Below are 24913 nucleotides of genomic sequence, written 5' to 3'. Positions count from 1 at the left end.
TGTGCGGTACTGATAATACCAAGGTTGCAAGTGAGCTAACTTGCAAGTACCTGGTGATAAGTTGGGTGCACGAGGGTTACATGTTCTGGACCATGACGAAAAGCAGACTTACAGCTTATTTGCTTTCTTTTTTTGCTTTTCCTTGGTCCTGCCAGCCTGACTCCTTTTTCCAAATAGGACTCCATAAAAAGTGCTCTGGGTCAGCTAGCTGGCCAGCTGTTGTCAATGTACCTGAGCTGACTACCCTTTTCTTTGTAAATTTGACCCTACAATGACCAACCAGCAAAGCCATGTAAAGCCTATGGAAAAACCTGGTTGACTAGTGTTGGGCCACAGATCCAGACCCCAGAGGTGGCATAGAGGTGGAACCAGCACCATTTGAATGTATGTTCAAAAAAGGGCAAGGGATCACATCCTTAAGGGATTAAGGATGTGACCAGAAGAAAGGGAAATGAATGCAGAGCAAGCAGAAGATGACAAGATGCCACTGCACCTGCACAAGAGATGTCTTCACTACTGCTGAGCAAAGTGATAGGGTTTATCATCTGAGGACACTGAAAAATATTTGCACATTTAATTATGACCTTGTTTCGGTTTCCATCTTTCAATGAAATCAGGCCACAATCATTACAGAAGTATTGTGACTCTAAGAACACATAGGAGCACAGACAAAAGCAACCTAGATTTCTCTTTTTTGCCTTTAGCCAAAGAAATGCCAAACACTTATGACGGCTGGTAACTCAAAGTTCAAATATGGGCTGGCAAGATGGCCGAATAGAAACATCTTAGGTCTGCAGCTCCCAGCGAGATCAACTCAGAAGGTGGGTGATTTCTGCATTTCCAACTGAGGTACCCTGTTATCTCATTGTAACTGGTTAGGCAGTAGGTGCAGCCTACAGAGGGTGAGCAGGAGCAGGTTGGGGTATCACCTCACCCAGGAAGTACAAGAAGTGGGTGGAGGGGTGCGCCCTTTCCCAGCCAAGGGAAGCCATGATGGACTGTGCTGTCTGGCCCAGACACTACATTTTCCCCACAATTTTTGCAATTTGCAGACCAGGAGATTCCCTAGTGTGCCTACACCACCAGGACCCTGGGTTTCAAGCACAACACTGGGCAGCTGTTCAGGCAGACACTGAGCTAACTGCAGGAGGTTTTTTTTTTTTTTTTTCTTACCCCAGTGGCGCCTGGAATCTCACTGAGACAGAACCGTTCACTCCCCTGGAAAGGGGGCTGACGCCAGAGAGACAAGTGGTCTCCCTCAGCAGGTCCCACTCCCACAGAACCCAGCAAGCTAAGAACTACTGGCCTGAAATTCTGGCTGCTAGCACAGCAGTCTGAAGTTGACCTAGGATGTTCCAGTTTGGTTGGGGGAGGGGCATCCACCATTACTGAGGTACATCCACCATTACTGAGCTGTCCCCTGACAGTGCTAAAAAGGTCTAGAGGTTCAGACCGGGCAGAACTCAACACAGTGCAGCAAAGCAGCTGTGGCAGACTGCCTCTCTAGATTCCTCTTCACCTGGAAGGGCATCTCGGAAAGAAAGGCAGCAGCCCGAGTCAGGAGCTTATAGATAAAACTCCCCTCTTACTGGGACAGAGCATCTTGGGGAAGGGGTTGCTGTGGGCACACCTTCAGCAGTCTTAAACATTCCTGCTTGCCGGCTCTGAGGAGAGCAGCAGATTTTCACAAGTAGAGTTCTACCAGTACAACACTTGAGCTCTGCTAAGGGACAGACTGACTCCTCAAGTGGATCACTGACCCCCGTGCCTCCTGACTGGGAGAGACCTCCCAACAGGGGTTGACAGACACCTCATACAGGAGAGCTTCCACTGGCATCAGGCTGGTGTCCCTCTGGGATGAAGCTTCTAGAGGAAGAGGTGGGCAGCCATCTTTGCTGTTCTGCAGCCTCTGCTGGTGATACCTAGGCAGATAGAATCTAGAGTGGAACTCCAGCAAACTGCACTCCAGGAGAAGAGGGATCTGACTGTTAGAAGAAAAACTAGCAAACAGAAAGCAATAACATCAACATCAACAAAAGAAACCCCCACACAGAAACTCCATCCAAAGGTCATCAGCCTCCAACATCAAAGGTAGATAAATTCATGAAGATGAGGAAAAACCAGCACAAAAATGCTGAAAATTCCAAAACCAGAATGCCTCTTCTCCTTCAAATGATCACAACTCCTCTCTAGCAAGGGCACAAAACTGGACAGAGAATGAGTTTGATGAACTGACAGAAGAAAGCTTCAGAAGATGAGTGATAACAAACTCCTCTGAGTTAAAGGAGCATGTTCTACCCCAATGCAAGGAAGCCAAGAACTTTGACAAAAAGTTACAGGAACTGCTAACTACAATAACCAGTTTAGAAAAGAACATAAATGACCTAATGGAGTTGAAAAACACAGCACAAGAACATTGTGAGGCATACACAAGTATCGATAACTGAATCGATGAAGCAGAAGAAAGGATATCAGGGATTGAAGATCAATTTACTGAAATAAGATGTGAAGACAAGATTAGAGAAACAAGATTGAAAAGGAACAAAAAATCTGTAATAAATGTGGGACTAGACCAAACTTACAATTGATTGGGGTCCCTGAAAGCAATGGGAAGAATGGAACCAAGTTGGAAAACACACTTCAGGATACTATCCAGGAGAACTTCCCCACCTAGCAAGACAGGCCAACATCCAAATTCAGGAAATACAGAGAACGCCACTAAGATACTCCTTGAGAATAGCAACCTCAAGACACATAATTGTCAGAATCTTCAAGGTTGAAACAAAGGAAAAAATGTTAATGGCAACGAGAGAGAAAGGTTGGTGACCTACAAAGAAAAGCCCATCAGACTAACACCAGATCTCTCTTCAGAAACCCTACAAGCCAGAAGAAAATGCGAGCCAATATTCAACTTTCTTAAGGAAAAGAATTTTCAACCCAGAATTTCATATCCAGCCAAATTACATTTCATAAGTCAAGGAGAAATAAAATCCTTTTTAGACAAGCAAATGCTGAGGGATTTTATTACCACCAGGCCTGCCTTACAAGAGCTCCTGAAGGAAGCACTAAATATGGAAAGGAAAAACCAGTACCAGCCACTGCAAAAACACACCAAAATATAAAGACCAATGACATTATGAAGAAACTGCATCAACCAATGTGCAAAATAACCAGTTAGCATCATGATGACAGGATCAAATTCATACATACCCACTTTAACCTTAAATGTAAATGGGCTAAATGTCCCAATTAAAAGACACAGACTGGCAAATTGGATAGAGTAAGACCCATCTGTGTGCTGCATTCAGGAGACACATCTCATATGCAAAGACGCATATAAGCTAAAAATAAAAGGTTGGAGGAATATGTACCAAGCAAATGGAAAGCAAAAAAAGGAGGGGTTGCAATGCTAGTCTCTTATAAAATAGACTTTAAACCTTTAAACCAACAAAGATCAAAGAAGACAAAGAAGGTCATTACGTAATGGTAAAGTGATCAATGCAATAAGAAGAGCTAACTATTCTAAATATATATGCACCCAATACAGGAGCACCCAGATTCATAAAGCAAGTTCGTAGAGACCTACAAAGAGACTTAGACTCCCACACAATAACAGTGGGAGACTTTAATACTCCACTGTCAATATTAGACAGATCAATGAGACAGAAAATTAACAAGGATATTCAGGACTTGAACTCAGCTCTGGACCAAGCAGACTTAATAGACATCTACAGAACCCTCCACCCCAAATCAACAAAATATACATTCTTCTTAGCACCACATAGCACATATTTTAAAATTGACCACGTAATTGGAAGCAAAACACTCTTCAGCACATGCAAAAGAATGGAAATCATAAGAAATAGCCTCTCAGACTGCAGTGCAATCAAATTAGGACTCAGGATTAAGAAACTCACTCAAAATCACAAAACTACATGGAAACTGAACATCCTGCCCCTGAATACTGGGTAAATGAAATTAAGGCAGAAATAACAATGTTCTTTGAAAACAATGAGAACAAAGAGACAATGTACCAGAATCTCTGGGGCACAGCTAATGCACTGTTTTGAGGGAAATTTGTAGCACTAAATGCCCACATCAGAAAGTGTAAATGATCTAAAATCAACACCCTAACATCACAATTAAAAGAACTAGAGAAGCAAGAGCAAACAAATTCAAAAGCTAGCAGAAGACAAGAAATAACTAAGATCAAAGCAGAACTGAAAGATTTATAGACTTGAAAATCCCTTCAAAAATCAATAAATCCAGGATCTGTTTTTTAAAAGATTAACAAAATAAATAGACCACTAGCCAGCCTAATAAAGAAGAGAGAAGAAACAAAAAGACACAATAAAAAATGATAAAGGGGATATCACCACTGATGCCACAGAAATACAAACTACCGAGGGGGCGGAGCAAGATGGCCGAATAGGAGCAGCTCCAGTCTCCAACTCCCAGCGCGAGCAACACAGAAGACCGGTGATTTCTGCATTTTCAACTGAGGTACTGGGTTCATCTCACTGGGGAGTGCCGGACGATCGGTGCTGGTCAGCTGCTGCAGCCCGACCAGCGAGAGCTGAAGCAGGGCGAGGCATTGCCTCACCTGGGAAGCGCAAGGGGGAAGGGAGTCCCTTTTCCTAGCCAGGGGAACTGAGACACAACACCTGGAAAATCGGATAACTCCCACCCCAATACTGCGCTTTAAGAAACAGGCACACCAGGAGATCATATCCCACACCTGGCCGGGAGGGTCCCACACCCACGGAGCCTCCCTCATTGCTAGCGCAGCAGTCTGTGATCTACCGGCAAGGCAGCAGGGAGGCTGGGGGAGGGGCGCCCGCCATTGCTGAGGCTTAAGTAGGTAAACAAAGCCGCTGGGAAGCTCGAACTGGGTGGAGCTCACAGCAGCTCAAGGAAACCTGCCTGTCTCTGTGGACTCCACCTCTGGGGACAGGGCACAGTAAACTAAACAAACGAGGCAGACACCTCTGCAGACGCAAACGACTCTGTCTGACAGCTTTGAAGAGAGCAGTGAATCTCCCAACACGGAGGTTGAGATCTGAGAAGGGACAGACTCCCTGCTCAAGTGGGTCCCTGACCCCTGAGTAGCCTAACTGGGAGACATCCCCCACTAGGGGCAGTCTGACACCCCACACCTCACAGGGAGGAGTACACCCCTGAGAAGAAGCTTCCAAAGCAAGAATCAGACAGGTACACTCGCTGTTCAGAAATATTCTATCTTCTGCAGCCTCTGCTGCTGATACCCAGGCAAACAGGGTCTGGAGTGGACCTCAAGCAATCTCCAACAGACCTACAGCTGAGGGTCCTGACTGTTAGAAGGAAAACTATCAAACAGGAAGGACACCTACACCAAAACCCCATCAGTACATCACCATCATCAAAGACGAGAGGCAGATAAAACCACAAAGATGGGGAAAAAGCAGGGCAGAAAAGCTGGAAATTCAAAAAATAAGAGCGCATCTCCCCCGGCAAAGGAGCGCAGCTCATCGCCAGCAACGGATCAAAGCTGGACGGAGAATGACTTTGACGAGATGAGAGAAGAAGGCTTCAGTCCATCAAATTTCTCAGAGCTAAAGGAGGAATTACGTACCCAGCGCAAAGAAACTAAAAATCTTGAAAAAAAAGTGGAAGAATTGATGGCTAGAGTAATTAATGCAGAGAAGGTCCTAAACGAAATGAAAGAGATGAAAACCATGACACGAGAAATACGTGACAAATGCACAAGCTTCAGTAACCGACTCAATCAACTGGAAGAAAGAGTATCAGCGATTGAGGATCAAATGAATGAAATGAAGCGAGAAGAGAAACCAAAAGAAAAAAGAAGAAAAAGAAATGAACAAAGCCTGCAAGAAGTATGGGATTATGTAAAAAGACCAAATCTACGTCTGATTGGGGTGCCTGAAAGTGAGGGGGAAAATGGAACCAAGTTGGAAAACACTCTTCAGGATATCATCCAGGAGAACTTCCCCAACCTAGTAGGGCAGGCCAACATTCAAATCCAGGAAATACAGAGAACACCACAAAGATACTCCTCGAGAAGAGCAACTCCAAGACACATAATTGCCAGATTCACCAAAGTTGAAATGAAGGAAAAAATCTTAAGGGCAGCCAGAGAGAAAGGTCGGGTTACCCACAAAGGGAAGCCCATCAGACTAACAGCAGATCTCTCAGCAGAAACTCTCCAAGCCAGAAGAGAGTGGGGGCCAATATTCAACATTCTTAAAGAAAAGAATTTTAAACCCAGAATTTCATATCCAGCCAAACTAAGTTTCATAATTGAAGGAGAAATAAAATCCTTTACAGATAAGCAAATGCTTAGAGATTTTGTCACCACTAGGCCTGCCTTACAAGAGTCCCTGAAGGAAGCACTAAACATGGAAAGGAACAACCGGTACCAGCCATTGCAAAAACATGCCAAAATGTAAAGACCATTGAGGCTAGGAAGAAACTGCATCAACTACCGAGCAAAATAACCAGTTAATATCATAATGGCAGGATCAAGTTCACACATAACAATATTAACCTTAAATGTAAATGGACTAAATGCTCCAATTAAAAGACACAGACTGGCAAACTGGATAAAGACTCAAGACCCATCAGTCTGCTGTATTCAGGAGACCCATCTCACATGCAGAGACATACATAGGCTCAAAATAAAGGGATGGAGGAAGATATACCAAGCAAATGGAGAACAAAAAAAAGCAGGGGTTGCAATACTAGTCTCTGATAAAACAGACTTTAAACCATCAAAGATCAAAAGAGACAAAGAAGGCCATTACATAATGGTAAAGGGATCAATTCAACAAGAAGAGCTAACTATCCTAAATATATATGCACCCAATACAGGAGCACCCAGATTCATAAAGCAAGTCCTTAGAGACTTACAAAGAGACTTAGACTCCCATACAATAATAATGGGAGACTTCAACACTCCACTGTCAACATTAGACAGATCAACGAGACAGAAAGTTAACAAGGATATCCAGGAATTGAACTCATCTCTGCAGCAAGCAGACCTAATAGACATCTATAGAACTCTCCACCCCAAATCAACAGAATATACATTCTTCTCAGCACCACATCGTACTTACTCCAAAATCGACCACGTAATTGGAAGTAAAGCACTCCTCAGCAAATGTACAAGAACAGAAATTATAACAAACTGTCTCTCAGACCACAGTGCAATCAAACTAGAACTCAGGACTAAGAAACTCAATCAAAACCGCTCAACTACATGGAAACTGAACAACCTGCTCCTGAATGACTACTGGGTACATAACGAAATGAAGGCAGAAATAAAGATGTTCTTTGAAACCAATGAGAACAAAGATACAACATACCAGAATCTCTGGGACACATTTAAAGCAGTGTGTAGAGGGAAATTTATAGCACTAAATGCCCACAAGAGAAAGCAGGAAAGATCTAAAATTGACACTCTAACATCGCAATTAAAAGAACTAGAGAAGCAAGAGCAAACACATTCGAAAGCTAGCAGAAGACAAGAAATAACTAAGATCAGAGCAGAACTGAAGGAGATAGAGACACAAAAAACCCTCCAAAAAATCAATGAATCCAGGAGTTGGTTTTTTGAAAAGATCAACAAAATTGACAGACCACTAGCCAGACTAATAAAGAAGAAAAGAGAGAAGAATCAAATCGACGCAATTAAAAATGATAAAGGGGATATCACCACCGACCCCACAGAAATACAAACTACCATCAGAGAATACTATAAACACCTCTACGCAAATAAACTGGAAAATCTAGAAGAAATGGATAATTTCCTGGACACTTACACTCTTCCAAGACTAAACCAGGAAGAAGTTGAATCCCTGAATAGACCAATAGCAGGCTCTGAAATTGAGGCCACAATTAATAGCCTACCAACCAAAAAAAGTCCAGGACCAGATGGATTCACAGCTGAATTCTACCAGAGGTACAAGGAGGAGTTGGTACCATTCCTTCTGAAACTATTCCAATCAATAGAAAAAGAGGGAATCCTCCCTAACTCATTTTATGAGGCCAATATCATCCTGATACCAAAGCCTGGCAAGGACACAACAAAAAAAGAGAATTTTAGACCAATATCCCTGATGAACATCGATGCAAAAATCCTCAATAAAATACTGGCAAACCGGATTCAGCAACACATCAAAAAGCTTATCCACCATGATCAAGTGGGCTTCATCCCTGGGATGCAAGGCTGGTTCAACATTCGCAAATCAATAAACATAATCCAGCATATAAACAGAACCAAAGACAGGAACCACATGATTATCTCAATTGACGCAGAAAAGGCTTTTGACAAAATTCAACAGCCCTTCATGCTAAAAACGCTCAATAAATTTGGAATTGATGGAACGTACCTCAAAATAATAAGAGCTATTTATGACAAACCCACAGCCAATATCATACTGAATGGGCAAAAACTGCAAAAATTCCCTTTGAAAACTGGCACAAGACAGGGATGCCCTCTCTCACCACTCCTATTCAACATAGTGTTGGAAGTTCTGGCTAGGGCAATCAGGCAAGAGAAAGAAATCAAGGGTATTCAGTTAGGAAAAGAAGAAGTCAAATTGTCCCTGTTTGCAGATGACATGATTGTATATTTAGAAAACCCCATTGTCTCAGCCCAAAATCTCCTTAAGCTGATAAGCAACTTCAGTAAAGTCTCAGGATACAAAATTAATGTGCAAAAATCACAAGCATTCTTATACACCAGTAACAGACAAACAGAGAGCCAAATCAGGAATGAACTTCCATTCACAATTGCTTCAAAGAGAATCAAATACCTAGGAATCCAACTTACAAGGGATGTAAAGGACCTCTTCAAGGAGAACTACAAACCACTGCTCAGTGAAATAAAAGAGGACACAAACAAATGGAAGAACATACCATGCTCATGGATAGGAAGAATCAATATCGTGAAAATGGCCATACTGCCCAAGGTAATTTATAGATTCAATGCCATCCCCATCAAGCTACCAATGAGTTTCTTCACAGAATTGGAAAAAACTGCTTTAAAGTTCATATGGAACCAAAAAAGAGCCCGCATCTCCAAGACAATCCTAAGTCAAAAGAACAAAGCTGGAGGCATCACGCTACCTGACTTCAAACTATACTACAAGGCTACAGTAACCAAAACAGCATGGTACTGGTACCAAAACAGAGATATAGACCAATGGAACAGAACAGAGTCCTCAGAAATAATACCACACATCTACAGCCATCTGATCTTTGACAAACCTGAGAGAAACAAGAAATGGGGAAAGGATTCCCTATTTAATAAATGGTGCTGGGAAAATTGGCTAGCCATAAGTAGAAAGCTGAAACTGGATCCTTTCCTTACTCCTTATACGAAAATTAATTCAAGATGGATTAGAGACTTAAATGTTAGACCTAATACCATAAAAATCCTAGAGGAAAACCTAGGTAGTACCATTCAGGACATAGGCATGGGCAAAGATTTCATGTCTAAAACACCAAAAGCAACGGCAGCAAAAGCCAAAATTGACAAATGGGATCTAATTAAACTAAAGAGCTTCTGCACAGCAAAAGACACTACCATCAGAGTGAACAGGCAACCTACAGAATGGGAGAAAATTTTTGCAATCTACTCATCTGACAAAGGGCTAATATCCAGAACCTACAAAGAACTCAATCAAATTTACAAGAAAAAAACAAACAACCCCATCAAAAAGTGGGCAAAGGATATGAACAGACATTTCTCAAAAGAAGACATTCATACAGCCAACAGACACATGAAAAAATGCTCATCATCACTGGCCATCAGAGAAATGCAAATCAAAACCACAATGAGATACCATCTCACACCAGTTAGAATGGCGATCATTAAAACGTCAGGAAACAACAGGTGCTGGAGAGGATGTGGAGAAATAGGAACACTTTTACACTGTTGGTGGGATTGTAAACTAGTTCAACCATTATGGAAAACAGTATGGCGATTCCTCAAGGATCTAGAACTAGATGTACCATATGACCCAGCCATCCCATTACTGGGTATATACCCAAAGGATTATAAATTATGCTGCTCTAAAGACACATGCACACGTATGTTTATTGCAGCACTATTCACAATAGCAAAGACTTGGAATCAACCCAAATGCCCATCAGTGACAGATTGGATTAAGAAAATGTGGCACATATACACCATGGAATACTATGCAGCCATAAAAAAGGATGAGTTTGAGTCCTTTGTATGGACTTGGATGCAGCTGGAATCCATCATTCTTAGCAAACTATCACAAGAACAGAAAACCAAACACCGCATGTTCTCACTCATAGGTGGGAACTGAACAATGAGATCACTCGGACTCAGGAAGGGGAACATCTCACACCGGGGCCTATCATGGGGAGGGGGGAGGGGGGAGGGGGGAGGGATTGCATTGGGAGTTATACCTGATGTAAATGACGAGTTGATGGGTGCAGCACACCAACAAGGCACAAGTATACATATGTAACAAACCTGCACGTTATGCACATGTACCCTACAACTTAAAGTATAATAATAATAAATAAAAAATAATAATAAAAAAAAAAAAAAAAAAGAAATACAAACTACCATCAGAAAATGCTGCAACAGCTCTATGCAAATCAACTAGAAAATCTAGAAGAAATGGACAAATTCCAGTACTCATACACCCTCCCAAGATGAAACCAAGGAGAAGTTGAATCACTGAATAGACCAATAACGAGTTCTGAAATTGAGGCTGTAATTAATAGCCTACCAACCAAAAAAAGCTCAGGACCAGATGGATTCACAGCTGAATTCTACCAGAGGTACGAAGAGGAGCTGGTACCATTCCTTCTGAAACTATTCCAAACAGTAGAAAAAGAGGGATTCCTCTCTAACTCATTTTATGAGGCCAGCATCATCCCAATTCCAAAAGCTGACAGAGACACAACAGAAAAAGAAAAATTCAGGCCAATATCCCTGATTAACATTTACATGAAAATCCTCAATAAAATACAGACAAACTGAATCCAGTAGCACATCAAAAAGCCTATCTATCCCGTTCAAGTCAGCTTCATCCCTGGGATGCAAGGTTGTCTCAACATAGGCAAATCAATAAATATAATCCATCATATAAACAGAACCAATGACAAAAACCACATGATTATCTCAATAGATCCAGAAAAGGCCTTTGATAAAATTTAGCACCCTTGGTGCTAAAAACTCTCAATAAACTAGGTATTGGTGGAACATATATCAAAATAATAAGAGCTATTTATTATAAGCACATAGCCAATATCATACTGAATGGGTAAAAGCTGGAAGCATTCCCTTTGAAAACCAGCACAAGACAAGAATGCCCTCTCTCATTGCTACTATTCAACACAGTATTGGACGTTCTGGCCAGAGCAATCAGGCAAGAGAAAGAAATAAACTGTACTCAAATAGGAAGAGAGGAAACCAAATTGTCTCTGTTTGCAGACGACATGATTGTATATTTAGAAAACCCCATCATCTCAGCCCCAAAACTTCTTAAGCTTATAAGCAACTTCAGCAAAGTCTCAGGATGTAAAATCAATGTGCTAAAATCACAAGCATTCCTAAGTAACAACAATAGACAAGCAGAGATCTAAATCATGAATGAACTCCCATTCACAATTGCTACATAGAAAATAAAATACCTAGGAATACAATTTACAAGGGATATGAAGGAACTCTTCAAGGAAAATACAAATCACTGCTCAAGGAAATAAGAGAGGATGCAAACAAATGGAAAAATATTCCATGCTCATGGATAGGAAGAATCAATAAAAATGGCCACACAGTCCAAAGTAATTTATAGATTCAATGCTATTCCCATCAAGCTACCATTGACTTTCTCCACAGAGTTAGAAAAAACTACTTTAAATTTCATGTGGAAACAAAAAAGACCCCTTATAGCCAAGGCAATCCTAAGAAAAAAGAACAAATCTGATGGCATCACACTACCTGACTTCAAACTATACTACAAATCTGCAGTAACCAAAATAGCATAGTACTGGTACCAAAACAGATGTATAGACCAATGGAACAGAACAGAGGTCTCAGAGATAACACCACCCATCTATAAACATCTGATATTCGAGAAACCTGAGAAAAGCAAGCAATAGGGAAAGGATTCCCTATTTAATAAATGGTGCTGGGAAAACTGGCTAGCCATATGCAGAAAACTGAAACTGGACACCTTCCTCGCACATTATAAAAAAATTAACTCAAGATGTATTAAAGACTTAAATATAAAACCTAAATCTATAAAAACCCTAGAAGAAAACCTAGCCAATACCATTCAGGAAATAGGCATGGGCAAATACTTCATGACTAAAACACCAAAAGCAATTGTAACAAAAGCCAAAATTGACAAATGGGATTTAATTAAACTAAGGAGTTTCTACACAGCAAAAGAAACTAAAATCAGAGTGAACAGGCAACCTACAGAATGGGAGAAAATTTTTGCAATCTACCCATCTGACAAAGGTCTAATATCCAGAATCTACAAGGAGCCTAAACAAATTTACAAGAAAAAAATCAAACAATTCCACCAAAAAGTGGACAAAGGACACAAACAGACACTTCTTAAAAGAAGACATTTATGCAGGCAAGAAACATGAAAAAAAAAGCTCATCATCACTGGTCATTAGAGAAATGTAAATCAAAACCACAATGAGATACCATCTCACACTAGTTAGAATGGTGATCATTAAAAAGTCTGGAAACAACAGGTGCTGGAGAGGGTGTGCAGAAATAAGAACGTTTTTACACTGTTGGTGGGAGTGTAAATTAGTTCAACCATTGTAGAAGACAGTGTGGCAATTCCTCAAGGATCTAGAACCAGAAATACCATTTGACTTTTCATAATGTACATAAAAATTAAACACTGCTGTTTGAAACCTGCTTTACCATAGGAAAGATTGGGCTTGTGGACAAAAGATTGCAGCTCAAACACAAAGTCTGCTTATTCCTTATAACTCTACATTTGTATATTTAAAATTAGATTGCATTGGAGGGTAAGTCACTTCAGATTAAATTTATTAAGTGCAAAATGTTAAAAAGAGTTAACCGTTTCTCAGATGCCTGGTTCATTAACACTGTAGGTGCTATCCAGAGTCACAAAGTGAGGAAACTCACAGCTTGGAGTCTGACTGACTGCAGGGGAAATCCCAGCTACTCTGCTCCCTCCCTGGTTAAGGACCTGATTCTTCCTCTTTAAGCCTCAGTTTCCTGAGGTTCCAGATTACTGAATAAGCTGATGATAAACTTATGCATGTAATTGCATATAGTAAAAACATATTTTCATAAATATATTGTCTGACACATAGTAATTGTTCAATAAACAATAAACTATTTACATGCCTTATTTTCTTTAATTTCCATATAAAATCCAAAGATAGATATTATCTCTTTCATACACCTGAAAAGCTGAGGCTCAGAAATAACACAAGTATACCTATTATGAACAATAGACTTAACTTCATAAATAATTTAGGCATTAGTTTAATTTAGTTCAAATCCTACTTTCACAGTTATAATTTTAACTGAATAGGAAAAACTGGATTTGGGTCACTTTAATCCAAAGGATTCAAGAGAATCCAGAGGCAATTATGATAAAGGGGGGTGCCGTGCCCATCACTGCCTATAAAAAGAATCTGAAACCACTTCCAACTTTATATATACATATATACACACACACACACACCCCTATACAAATATATATATATATACATATATATATACACGTACCTTCTTTTTATTTGTTAATTAGAAAAGAAAAACAAAAACCAGTTGGCATTACATATGACAATGACAAAAGTAATTCTGTGACAGAATTGTTGTCGATGGATGCCTGAGTTTTCTGATTATAGAACCCAAATATTTACAGGCTGTGAGAACGCACCTCTCTAGCACTGGTCAAGTTAATGTTTCTGACTTTTTTATTATCAGTGAAGATGGCTTTTTGTTATAGTTTTTTTTGTTGTTGTTGTTGTTCTAGAAATTGCTTCAGACAGGGATTGATATCAGGAGCCTTCAAGGAGAGAAATACACGTGAATGGGGGACCGCAGGGTGCAGGTACAAGAGTCACAGGTATGGGAGAAACCAGGAAGTCTGTGCCAGGTTAACTTTGCTCATCTCATCGTGCTTTGTATTCAGATGAGAATATCATCTAGAAAAACAGCATATCACTTGTTGTTAGTGAGTCTTACTATTCCACAAAATGTACAAGTTTAAAAGGCAGAATGGAAAATGCACTTCAACAAATAATTCAGCCAACTTCAATATTCAAGAAAACTGTACAAAAATATGCCACAATGTCATTTCAAACAGAACGGCAAGCCTCTGCTGATGGGACTTCCTCCTTGATGAGGCTGACTGCTCCTCACCAGACAGGGCTCAGGTTTCTGAAATATGATACTTGAGGAAAACTGGACTGAGTCTATGAAATACTGTGTTAGATATTAATTCAAATAAGCTTAAGATATGATTATTAGGCATTTTCTGGGATGTTATTACCTAAAAACCTGATAATTGCAACACTAAATAATTCTTTACAAGGTTCGTAAACCAATCTGTAACTTCAGGTGTAGTAAAACAGCTAAACATGCTATACTAAAGATTTTGTTCTTAAAAAGCATTTACTTCCTTGGCTGACCAGGAGCTTATGAAGCTAAGGAAACATCTTGACAGCCTCACTTGGGTGAAGAGAAGCTTCCTTGACAAGAGCTGCCCACAATGCCAGGCCACACACAGGAGACACTGAGTGCCCCATTTGGGTTGGTCTTTGAAGCTGGCTTTATATAGGGTCTAACAATCATGCAGAGACTTTTGGGTTTTATTTACTTGTCAAATAATAAAGCAGTAAGAAAGACACTTTTGGTTTTGTTTGCCTTTTTGTCTGCAAGCAGTAGGATTCTGAGGGTGGTTTTCCTCCTTTGGCCAAACCATTCCCAGCATCACAGCAGCAACGACAGCATTCAGATGAGAAAGCTATCTCTCTGATGGATTTCTTTTAGGAGCACACTTGCTGCTATCCCAGAAGCCCCTGACAAGTGTCTCCCCATGTCTCTAGGCTTCATTAATCAATCACTACAGAAGAGGGGATGGGATTAAGTTTTCCCCAGGAGTAAGGGGGAAAGTCACAGCACGTACAGGAACAATTAGGAAAGGGTGAAGAAGAATGGATGGTTGGGCAACCAAACATGGCCCCAGACCACAAACCTTAACGTGAAAACAAGTCCTCTCCTGACCCTAGGCCTATTCCCACTCTTAATTTCTCCTCCTCCAGAGACATTCTCAGCTGTGACTATCTTCAGTGTACCATAGAGCTAAAACATTCTAGTGGAGCCATCATATTTTAGGTGTTTTGGAGCAGTGGTTCTCAAAGTTTAAAGGAAACAATCACCTGGAGATTTATTAAAATTTAGGTGCTGGCGTGCCACACCCAGAGGTTCCTATTCATTGCATATGTGTGTGTGTGTGTGTGTGTGTGTGTGTGTGTGTGAGAGAGAGAGAGAGAGAGAGAGAGAGAGAGAGAGAGAGAGAGAGAGAGAGAAACAGAGACAGAGAGAGAGGGAGAGATTGCCTGCAGGTGGAGTGGTTGTCATTTTAACAAGCAACCCAGATGATCTGAATGCAGGTGGTCAATGGACCTTGCTGAGAAACATCCAATTTAGAACCTATAAAATGTTAAAATTATGTGGCAAAAAGAATTTGGAGTTTAAATCACAGCAATCTTTCTATTCATGAAGGTTTACAAATAATCACTCCAGGAAAAAGAAGAGCATGCCTGTTTTAGATTTTCCACAGGTTGTTATATCATTTCCACAATCCTCTAAGGTAATTAGGGTGAGTGGTATTCTAACTTTGCTGATTGGAATATTAATGCAGGTAAAGTGATTTGCCAAAGGTTATATAACTGCCTGTGCATAAACCCTGCTAGGTCTCCTGACTTTCATACAGCGGTCAAGTAACATGGCATTCCCTCTACCAGTACTAAAGTCAAAACTATTGGGAAAAGCATGAAGAAAATATAAACACATTTCCAAATCTAATTTTGGATCAAGTTTTCCTCATCTCTCCAAATCTCCATCAGCAGGCAACTTTGGGAAAGACAGTGAGCTAAAAATATTTAGTCATATTCTACCTTTAAGTATTTGCCTTGATGATCCTTTATGGGGAAACTTTAATCTCACAGATATGTTACTGGGGGAAAAAACACATAGTCCCCTAAAGAAAAACATTGTCGCATATTTTCCATAGCTGAAGACTTAGCTGGCATTAATCAGGATAGACAGAATCTGAGATTTTAACTTAGATCTAAGCTTAAGAAGAGAGAAATGGAAAAACAGGGTTCCTTTTAAGATCCCACAAATGTGGAATATTTTCAAGACAGGAAGGATGCACATGGCTTCTTTGATTTCAAAAACTTCGACTGGAACTTTCTAATATGTTGTCTGGTTGGGTTTCACATACCATATCATGAGGTTCTTTACAGAAGATAAAGACTCTTTTTTTTTTTTCATTTTTTCCCTTGCCATTTAATTGTGAAAACAGAGTAGCAAAATATACAAATTAAACCTTATTTAGAAAAAGCATCACAATTTCATCATCCAAACACAACTATTTTAATGATTTATATATCCAGTCTTTCTATATATTTGTATAATGTCAAGTAACCTGTGTTCTTAGTTTGAAGAGTATCATGGAGGAATTTCAGCAGAATTGTCAGAAGCTCAAACTCCTTCTTGTTCTTGGCAGAGTATCCTGTGAGGTATTTGGCTTCTGTATTCCCTTTCATGGCCTTTAAGTTACTCTTGCTGTCACCTCATGGCCTCTGTTGCTGTTGGCTGTGTTTATTGCCAAAGGTTGGGATGGCTTTATGTGGTTTGAAGGTTTGTTACAGCTGAGTTCATTTGAAGATTTTTTTGTGTATCAAGATAGCAGAGTTTCAGCTCGAATCTGGGCCTGTCCAAGCATGTCTGGGGAATTTGTGAAGCCAGCCTGTTTTCCTGGAACCTGAAGAGCCTATAGGAAAGAGCTTGAGCTTTGTCTCCTGCTTGGGCCACTAGGCATTTTGAATAAATTGTGAGATACCCTGACAGCAGTCTAATTGAAGGAGGGCTATAGAGTCCTCTGGGAGAGAACTCATCCTAAGGATGGAAGGTGGGAGTCATAAGGAGCCCCCCAGTTTCTTTCCAGAGGAGAATATGGATTCTGAGTATAACTTTGCGACTATGACTCATATCTGTTCCCAGCCAAATTCCATAGATGCGTGTGTGGGTCCTAGGCAAAGTGAGAGCCACAGGTAAAAACTGAAAAAACATTCAGTGAACACTATAAATATTAAGGCACACACACACATAGTGCACTGTTTTTAACACCTCAGATTAAAAGTTACAAGGGAGAGAGAGGTAACCACAGCAGAGAGTTTGCCATAGACCACCGAGCTTTATTGCTGTGAAATTTTCAGAAATGCTCTAGAGTGTGGTAAAGTCCTTTGTGGTCAGTGAAGCAGCAGTGGGGGTTTGCTGAAGAACGTTATGAATGGAGGAACAGGACCTAGGAGAGTAAGTGATCCTTGGAGGATAAATGTGGTATCTACAAGGCAGTGAGAGAATTAATAAAGTTAGATTTTTTCTTAATCACAAGTGAGACACTCCCTGGGGACTCTCAGAAATGCTGAAGGGGACATCTTAAGGACTGAGGACAAGCATTATGCAAATAAAGGAAGTAAGTCCTGAAATCAGGCAGTCTTCATGTAACCCTGAATGTACCTACAGGTGGGTGAAACCTTTTGGCAAACTTGCATTTCACTTGCATTTGCCTAGTCCCTCAGAGCAGGCTCTGAACACACATATGGAGGATACTGCTATAGTTAACTACACTATCTGGTCAAAAGTGTCTGGCCTGGACTTTTTAGAGTGTTCCTGGATTTATAACTCTTGACTTATTATTCTTCTTTCACTTTTATTCAGCACATATTTATTAAGTATGTCTCCTGTGTGTGGAGATACAGTAATGAGCAAAACAGACCTTGATCCAGTCCTTTCAGACCTCATAGCCTGGTGCACAAGACAGACCAATTCATTGGTTCAACAATTTTTATTAACTACCTTCAATATGTACCTCACAAGAAACAGCAGCTGGACACGGTCTAGACTTGGGTGAACCTGGGGGATTTTGTTTACTTCTGCACAGTGAGGCAGAGATAGCAGACAGCTGTGCCATGCACAGGCCTGCCCCTAAAATATGTATTCCTGGGTCAGAAACACCAATTAAAGTCTGACCCACTGTTCTTCCCTTCCCACCTGGGTTCCATGCCCCAGCATGAACATCCTCTTCTAACGTGTGTGGAAACACCAGTGCAAACATCAATCTACTCAGTGCATGTCCCTTGCAAACAGCTGCCCCTAGGGCCCAGGATTGTGCAAACTGGCCTGGATCTGGAAGGAGGCCCAGGCAGGCCTGGGCAGTGGGCATTTCCTGTTTGAGAAAGAGACTCGGGTTCCTGGGAGACCAGAGAACAGATTAAAAGTGGGAAGACTGGCTGTGTGCATCACAACTTTTCACTCTGTGCAGAGGAACACACCCAGCTAGGGAGGGCCATTGCAGAGGTCTCTAAAGCACAGGGTCCCACAGCCTGTTTTGGGGATCTAAGGACAGGAACGCTGTGGGTTCCTGGGATGAACCTGGAGACCTGAGCTTGCACAGCTTCCTTGGTAAATTGAGGTGTTGTGGACCACAAGATTGCCAAGCTCCTTTATATCCAAACTTGATACTGTGAAATTCCATGATCCAGTTTGTCACTGTTGATGGCTCAATCTCATGCACTAGACAAAGGTAATATAAAAGAGAAGAATAGAGAGACATTCAAATGAGTATAAAGGTCTTTAATCTCAGCCTCTCTAGTTCAAAGAGATGAACAATGAGAGATGCTGGTTCATAGAGCTGTTACATTTAACTTCCATAGGTGACTCAGCAGAGGATAACTACTAATCAGAGTACAACATCAAAACTGTAACCAATATAATCACTGGATTATGAAAAACTCAAAATAACTCCAGTTTCCAAAGGGCCACAAACTGTACATGTCAGTACTATGTGCAATTAACACATAATTTATTATGAAAATGTGGACATGCCAGGTAACTAAGAGGATTTTAGTTGACTTTTTATAATACACTAAATTTAAAATGCCATTTCTGTGGACTGAGTGACATCTTCCAGGTGCTAAAATTTGGTTTACCTCCTGATAGATCTGGTAGAAACAGGTAGGGGACCAGCCTCTACTGAACCTCATTGCAGTTGTAAAACACAGAAGGCCCGTTTACCCACACATAGAGAAACATTGTTGTCACAAGACACAGAAGGCAAACTCCAAATTAGGCATACTTATCTGTATTCTTATATTTGGGGCAATGAGAATGGCGGGCCAGATGGTTGAGTAGATGCCAAAAAACACCAGCCAGGTCAGCATACTCCCCCAGACAGCCAGATGACTGAACTGAAGAGGAAGACAGTCACTCAGACAGGGCTTCTCAGCTGGCCTGGCAGATTCATCCAAACTCCACCTGCTACAGAATCCCTGCTTCCAAGTTACCTCTCCTTATGGAAAGATTCTTATGACTCATAGCTTACTGGGGAGTTGGATCTTCCTAACTCCCTTGTCTCAGAATTTTTAACAATGACTTCCAGTAATGAGTGTCCCCAAAGTACTCTGAAGATGAACATGCTTTTGCTGTCACGGCTGGCCTTCCTCTAAGATTTATCCCATAGTGACAGAAGGCCCCTCTCAGTTCATGGCAAGTGTTTGCTCCAACCTAAGGCCATATACAACATGGATTCATTAATCTGTTAAGAGAGTAGCTGAACGGACAAAATCAGTAAGTTGTTTTTATTGATCATTTTGGGACTTCAATTGTTCTGTACATTTCGTAAAAAGTTTTTTTTTAATATGAAATGGATATTGCCTCTTAACGATGTTCCTTTAAGCATCTACCGAGTTGTTCATTTTTCCTCCTTTGTCCTCTTAAAAAGATGAATCTTCTTTCACTTATGTACCTGTGGAAGTTAATTTGAGCATACACATATATACATACTTGCATACATATGTGTACATGTATGTTTTTTAAGTAAGTTACTTTTACCATTAGAATAAACCTAGACACTACAGGGACAACTCTGGGAACAGTGCGGTCTGCCTTAGCAACCCTTCTCTAGGTTGAGGAAGGCAGGTATAGTTCGCTGAAGGATGTGATGAGGCTGTAGTAAGTCTTCTCGTCATCTGTTAATCCTGCGTTGCCTGGTCTCACCACCACAGCTACGTGCACATCTGCTTCCTCAGCAGCACTGGCCTCTCGAGTAACATCTGTCAGAAACAAAATGCTGTTGGTTGAGCACCCAATGCTGTCTGCAATCTTTCGGTAACTTTCACTCTCCACTTTGCGTCCAATCTTGGTATCAAAGTGACCATCGACAAGCTCAAGAATATCTCCCTCCGTAGAGTGCCCAAATAACAGTTTCTGTGCCTCCACACTCCCTGAGGAATAGATGTACACCTTCATTCCGGCCTCTCTCCATTTCCTGACTGCTGGAACTACATCTGCAAAGAACTCTGCTTTCATGCGCCCAGCTGTGAATGCCGCCCTCCACATGTGGCCCTGAAGCTGTTTGAGTGCAGTGGTCTTTCGATCCAGGGACATCTGCCAGCACACATTATCTACCACGGCCTGGATCATCTGCTGCAGATCATCCACTCCATTCCCAGATGCTGCAGGGATAGGAACAGCCCCATCCAGGTGGGCGTCCTCTTCCGCCTGTTTCCTCAAAAGACTGACATCCTGCTGGCACTCCTCTTCTTCCCAATGTGTCTGCAGATACTCTTTAACATTTTCTTCGATGTAAGGAAATAAAATGTCCTTCACGAAAGCAATCGGGGTTGTGGTACCTTCGATATCTAACAGGATCACGGTGACTTCGGCGGGGACCGAAAGCACGACCATTTCCCTACCGGATGCTACGGGACTCGGCCTGCAGTCGGGGAGGGTGGAGGGCGGCGCCGGCTGCGGCTGCTGCCCCCGGTACCGTCCTGGGCTTCCGACGGCCCCGCGCGATCTTGGAGCCAGCGACCAAGTGCAGCCCGCCGCGCGTAGGGAAGAGAACACCTCTGCACACCTGGCACTGGAAAAGGCGGCCGCCCAGGAGCCCCTGAACTCGTGGACAGCAGTATTTATCCTGGTTTAATTCTAATAGGATATCTGTTGATTTCATGTTGTGATTAATAAAAGCATTTTCTTCAAAAAAAAAAAAAAAAGATGAATCTTGACTTATTTCTTTCTTCCATAACTCACAATCTAATCCATGTGCAAGTTCTGTTAGATTTTAAAAAGGTAAAATAAATTCAGACTCTGACCACATCTCACTGCCTTCTCCTCTAACATCCCAGGCTAAGACATCATCACATCCAACCTGGATTAATCACCACTGTCTCTTAGGGCAGGGGGCCCCAACCCACAACACAGGCCATGAGCTGGTACCAGACCATGGCCTGTTAGGAACCATGCCCCACAGCAGGAGGTGAGCAACAGGTTGGCAAGCAAAGCTTCATCTGTATTTACAGCCATTCCCTATCACTGGCATTCCCACCTGAAGCTCTGCCTCCTGTCAGATCAGCAGCAGCATTAGATTCTCACAGGAGCATGAATGCTATTGAGAACTGTGCACAAAAATGATCTAGGTTGAGTGCTCTTTCTGAAAATCTAATCCCTGATGATCTCTCACTGTCTCCCATCACCCCCAGATGGGACTGTTCAGTTGCAGGAAAGCAAGCTCAGGACTCCCACTGATTCTGCATTATGATGAATTGTATAATTATTTTCTTATATATTATGATGTAATATATAATATAAATAAACTGCAAAATAAATGTAATGTTTTTGGATCATCCTGAAACCAGCTCCTAGGGGACTCATGGAAGTCCCCTTGTCCATGGAGTAACTGTCTTCCATGAAACTGGTCCCTGGTGCCAAAAAGGTTGGGGACTGCTATCATAGGAGATTACTGATTCCACATAGACTGATCACCTCATACTCATGTTTTTTTTTTAGTAGAGTATTTAAACATTAGCAGGTTATGACAGTTCATGACAGGCAAACATAACAATTTAGTTATAATCTTTAAATGCTGGAAATAACCAAAATGTCTAAAATAGGAGACTGCTGAAATAAGTGACGGAACATCTGTAAAACTTAATACTCTTTAATCATAAACAATAATTTTGTTGAATTACATTTTAAGGCATAGAACATGTGTCTAATTTTTTTAAAATAACAAAGCCTTTTGTTGTATAATGCATCATCTTATTTAAAAATACACATACACACACACACACACACACACGGACATAGAACAACGTTTCGAAGGATTCCCAGCAAAGCATTAGTAGTGACTGTCTCTTTGGTGATAAAATTACAAAAATCAAATTTTTTTAGTCTTTATTTTCTATACATTTGGGTATGTATATGGTTTTTGTTTTTACGGTGAGGCTTTACATTTGAAATGAGATGACTATTGTGAACTTAGAGCTGTATTAGGTGCCAAACAAATAAATCACCTAAAGACTTTCCATTGCAAATTTGCTCCAATAAAAATCAATCCACAATTTTTACATATCAAATTTGAAATAAGATAGCCAGACATTGCTTATTGTTTCCCCTAGGCTTAAAAATAAATCATAGCATGAAAATGTCTATACTGAATAAAGAAACAATTCTAGACAAAACTTTAGTCCAAGCTGTAGTCTCAAAACCAGATTCTGACAATCAGCGACAAGAATATACTGTGAAAAGACAGAAGAGTATGAAAAAACCTTATTCTTAGTGAGTTATTTTCACTTTCCATGAGAAATCCCATGTCTCCACTCCAGAACTGCTTTCACCAAGGCAGCTAAGTTTGAAAATATAGCCATCTCAGTAGCTAACTCTCTAGGGGTTGTTTGTAGGGAACATACAGGCAGATTCACTTCCAGAAGAGCTCTCAATCTATGATGGACCTTCTCATTAATAGTAGAGAAAGACTTTCTCTTAGCTTGGATGATTTGGGAGACATCACCTTTCTGAGTGTTGTTCTCCTTTGCAGGTAAATGTGAAATGGTCATTTGAAGAATGGGGTAATCAGCTAACCACCTGTCAAAAAATTCTGATTTTATGTAATCTTCAAAAACAACAATGTAAACATTTCATAACCATTCAGGCCTTTAAAGGATCTATCAAATACATTGTGAAGATTTAAAATAAGGAATAGTAACAAGGAGAGTTCTTATATAAAGGGTTCAGAGAAGTACAAGCCACACATGAGCTAAGAATGGCTCAATAAACAGAGGCAAACTTACTGTGTAAACAATATTTTCAACAAATAAATAGGCAGTGGCATCACCACTGGTCAACACAGTATCTGAAAAAGAAAGAAGTTACTATTAACTTCCAAGGTCCTGAGCATAGCCACCTATTTTATTCAGAATATTAAACATGGAACTTTAGGAACGTCTATAAACTCACAGGGGCATTTCAAAATCCCATTCTCTGTGATTCTAGTGCTTAATTCTCTTACTAGTGCTAAACTTTTTCATCTTATAGTCTCTCTAAATGAAGCAAACAAAGTCACGCTTTCAACAAACAAAACAACCAAATATTTGATCTACATTGGAATTTACATTTTTATGAAGATTAAAATTTCTCTTCATCCAGTTTTTTTATGAGAAAGGAATAAGAACATATTAAACTATTTTTATTAAATGCCAACATTGAACCTTTTTCCAAGTGTTCATTTATGATTTATCTTTAATTTATTGCTAAATTTGAATTATGGATCAATAAAAAGATAACTATATGAATAAAAATCAATTTATAATTGCTGAGTTCTGAAATAATTTGGGGGTATATTTACTACTCATGTTTTCATTTGCAACTATGTGAGCTTCTGGAATCTATCAGTTGGAGGAATGCAAGCAATACAATAAGAGATATTTAGAAAATACAGGAAGGATTTTGAAGCTTCAGTTTTCCTGTCTTGTTTTTTTCTTTTCAAGGATGGCTATAACAACGTATATGACAACCACTAAGGCAGAACTCTAGTAGAGTTGTCTAATAATGTCAACTAGATCTGCACGAAGAAGTCTGATTTTTTTCCTCATGGGTCAGAGACTAATTTTAAGATAAGTCATAGTATTTTTGTATGACACAGCCAATCACCTTTTATTCTTTTTATTTTTTCAACTTTTATTTTAAATTTGGGGGTACAAGTGCAGGTTTGTTACAAAAATATATTGTGTAATGTTGAGGTCTGGAATACAAATAAATCCATCATCGGATTAGAGACTTAAATGTTAGACCTAATACCATAAAAATCCTAGAGGAAAACCTAGGTAGTACCATTCAGGACATAGGCATGGGCAAAGACTTCATGTCTAAAACACCAAAAGCAACGGCAACAAAAGCCAAAATTGACAAATGGGATCTAATTAAACTAAAGAGCTTCTGCACAGCAAAAGAAACTACCATCAGAGTGAACAGGCAACCTACAGAATGGGAGAAAATTTTTGCAATCTACTCATCTGACAAAGGGCTAATATCCAGAACCTACAAAGAACTCAAACAAATTTACAAGAAAAAAACAAACAACCCCATCAAAAAGTGGGCAAAGGATATGAACAGACATTTCTCAAAAGAAGACATTCATACAGCCAACAGACACATGAAAAAATGCTCATCATCACGGGCCATCAGAGAAATGCAAATCAAAACCACAATGAGATAGCATCTCACACCAGTTAGAATGGCAATCATTACAAAGTCAGGAAACAACAGGTGCTGGAGAGGATGTGGAGAAAT

The 24913-nt window shown here is 40.4% G+C and overlaps 1 protein-coding gene and 1 long non-coding RNA gene across 2 annotated transcripts; one reads left to right on the top strand and one right to left on the bottom strand.

Annotated features, from left to right (window-relative positions):
- The first annotated feature begins 702 nt into the window (after positions 1 to 702).
- LOC144331104 (uncharacterized) lies at positions 703 to 16590 on the top strand. The gene is made up of 2 exons (XR_013398001.1): positions 703 to 821; positions 14022 to 16590. It is a non-coding gene; the product is annotated as an uncharacterized LOC144331104 (long non-coding RNA).
- Positions 16591 to 19575: 2985 nt separating this feature from the next.
- Positions 19576 to 21243, bottom strand: LOC699388 (enolase-phosphatase E1). Its single transcript, XM_001094685.5, has one exon. The coding sequence runs from the start codon at positions 21026 to 21028 to the stop codon at positions 20243 to 20245; it is 786 nt and encodes a 261-aa protein (XP_001094685.4). The 5' UTR covers positions 21029 to 21243; the 3' UTR covers positions 19576 to 20242.
- Between the last annotated feature and the right edge of the window lie 3670 nt (positions 21244 to 24913).

This window comes from Macaca mulatta, chromosome 9 (assembly GCF_049350105.2).
Source record: "Macaca mulatta isolate MMU2019108-1 chromosome 9, T2T-MMU8v2.0, whole genome shotgun sequence".
NCBI classification, from domain to species: domain Eukaryota; kingdom Metazoa; phylum Chordata; class Mammalia; order Primates; family Cercopithecidae; genus Macaca; species Macaca mulatta.
Note: the sequence above shows the minus strand (reverse complement) of the source record. Positions and strands in the feature narration are given on the sequence as shown.

What these genes read in the sequence shown, in the direction of transcription:
- LOC699388 (XM_001094685.5), bottom strand. Translation starts at nt 21,028, where the DNA reads ATGGTCGTGCTTTCGGTCCCCGCCGAAGTCACCGTGATCCTGTTAGAT.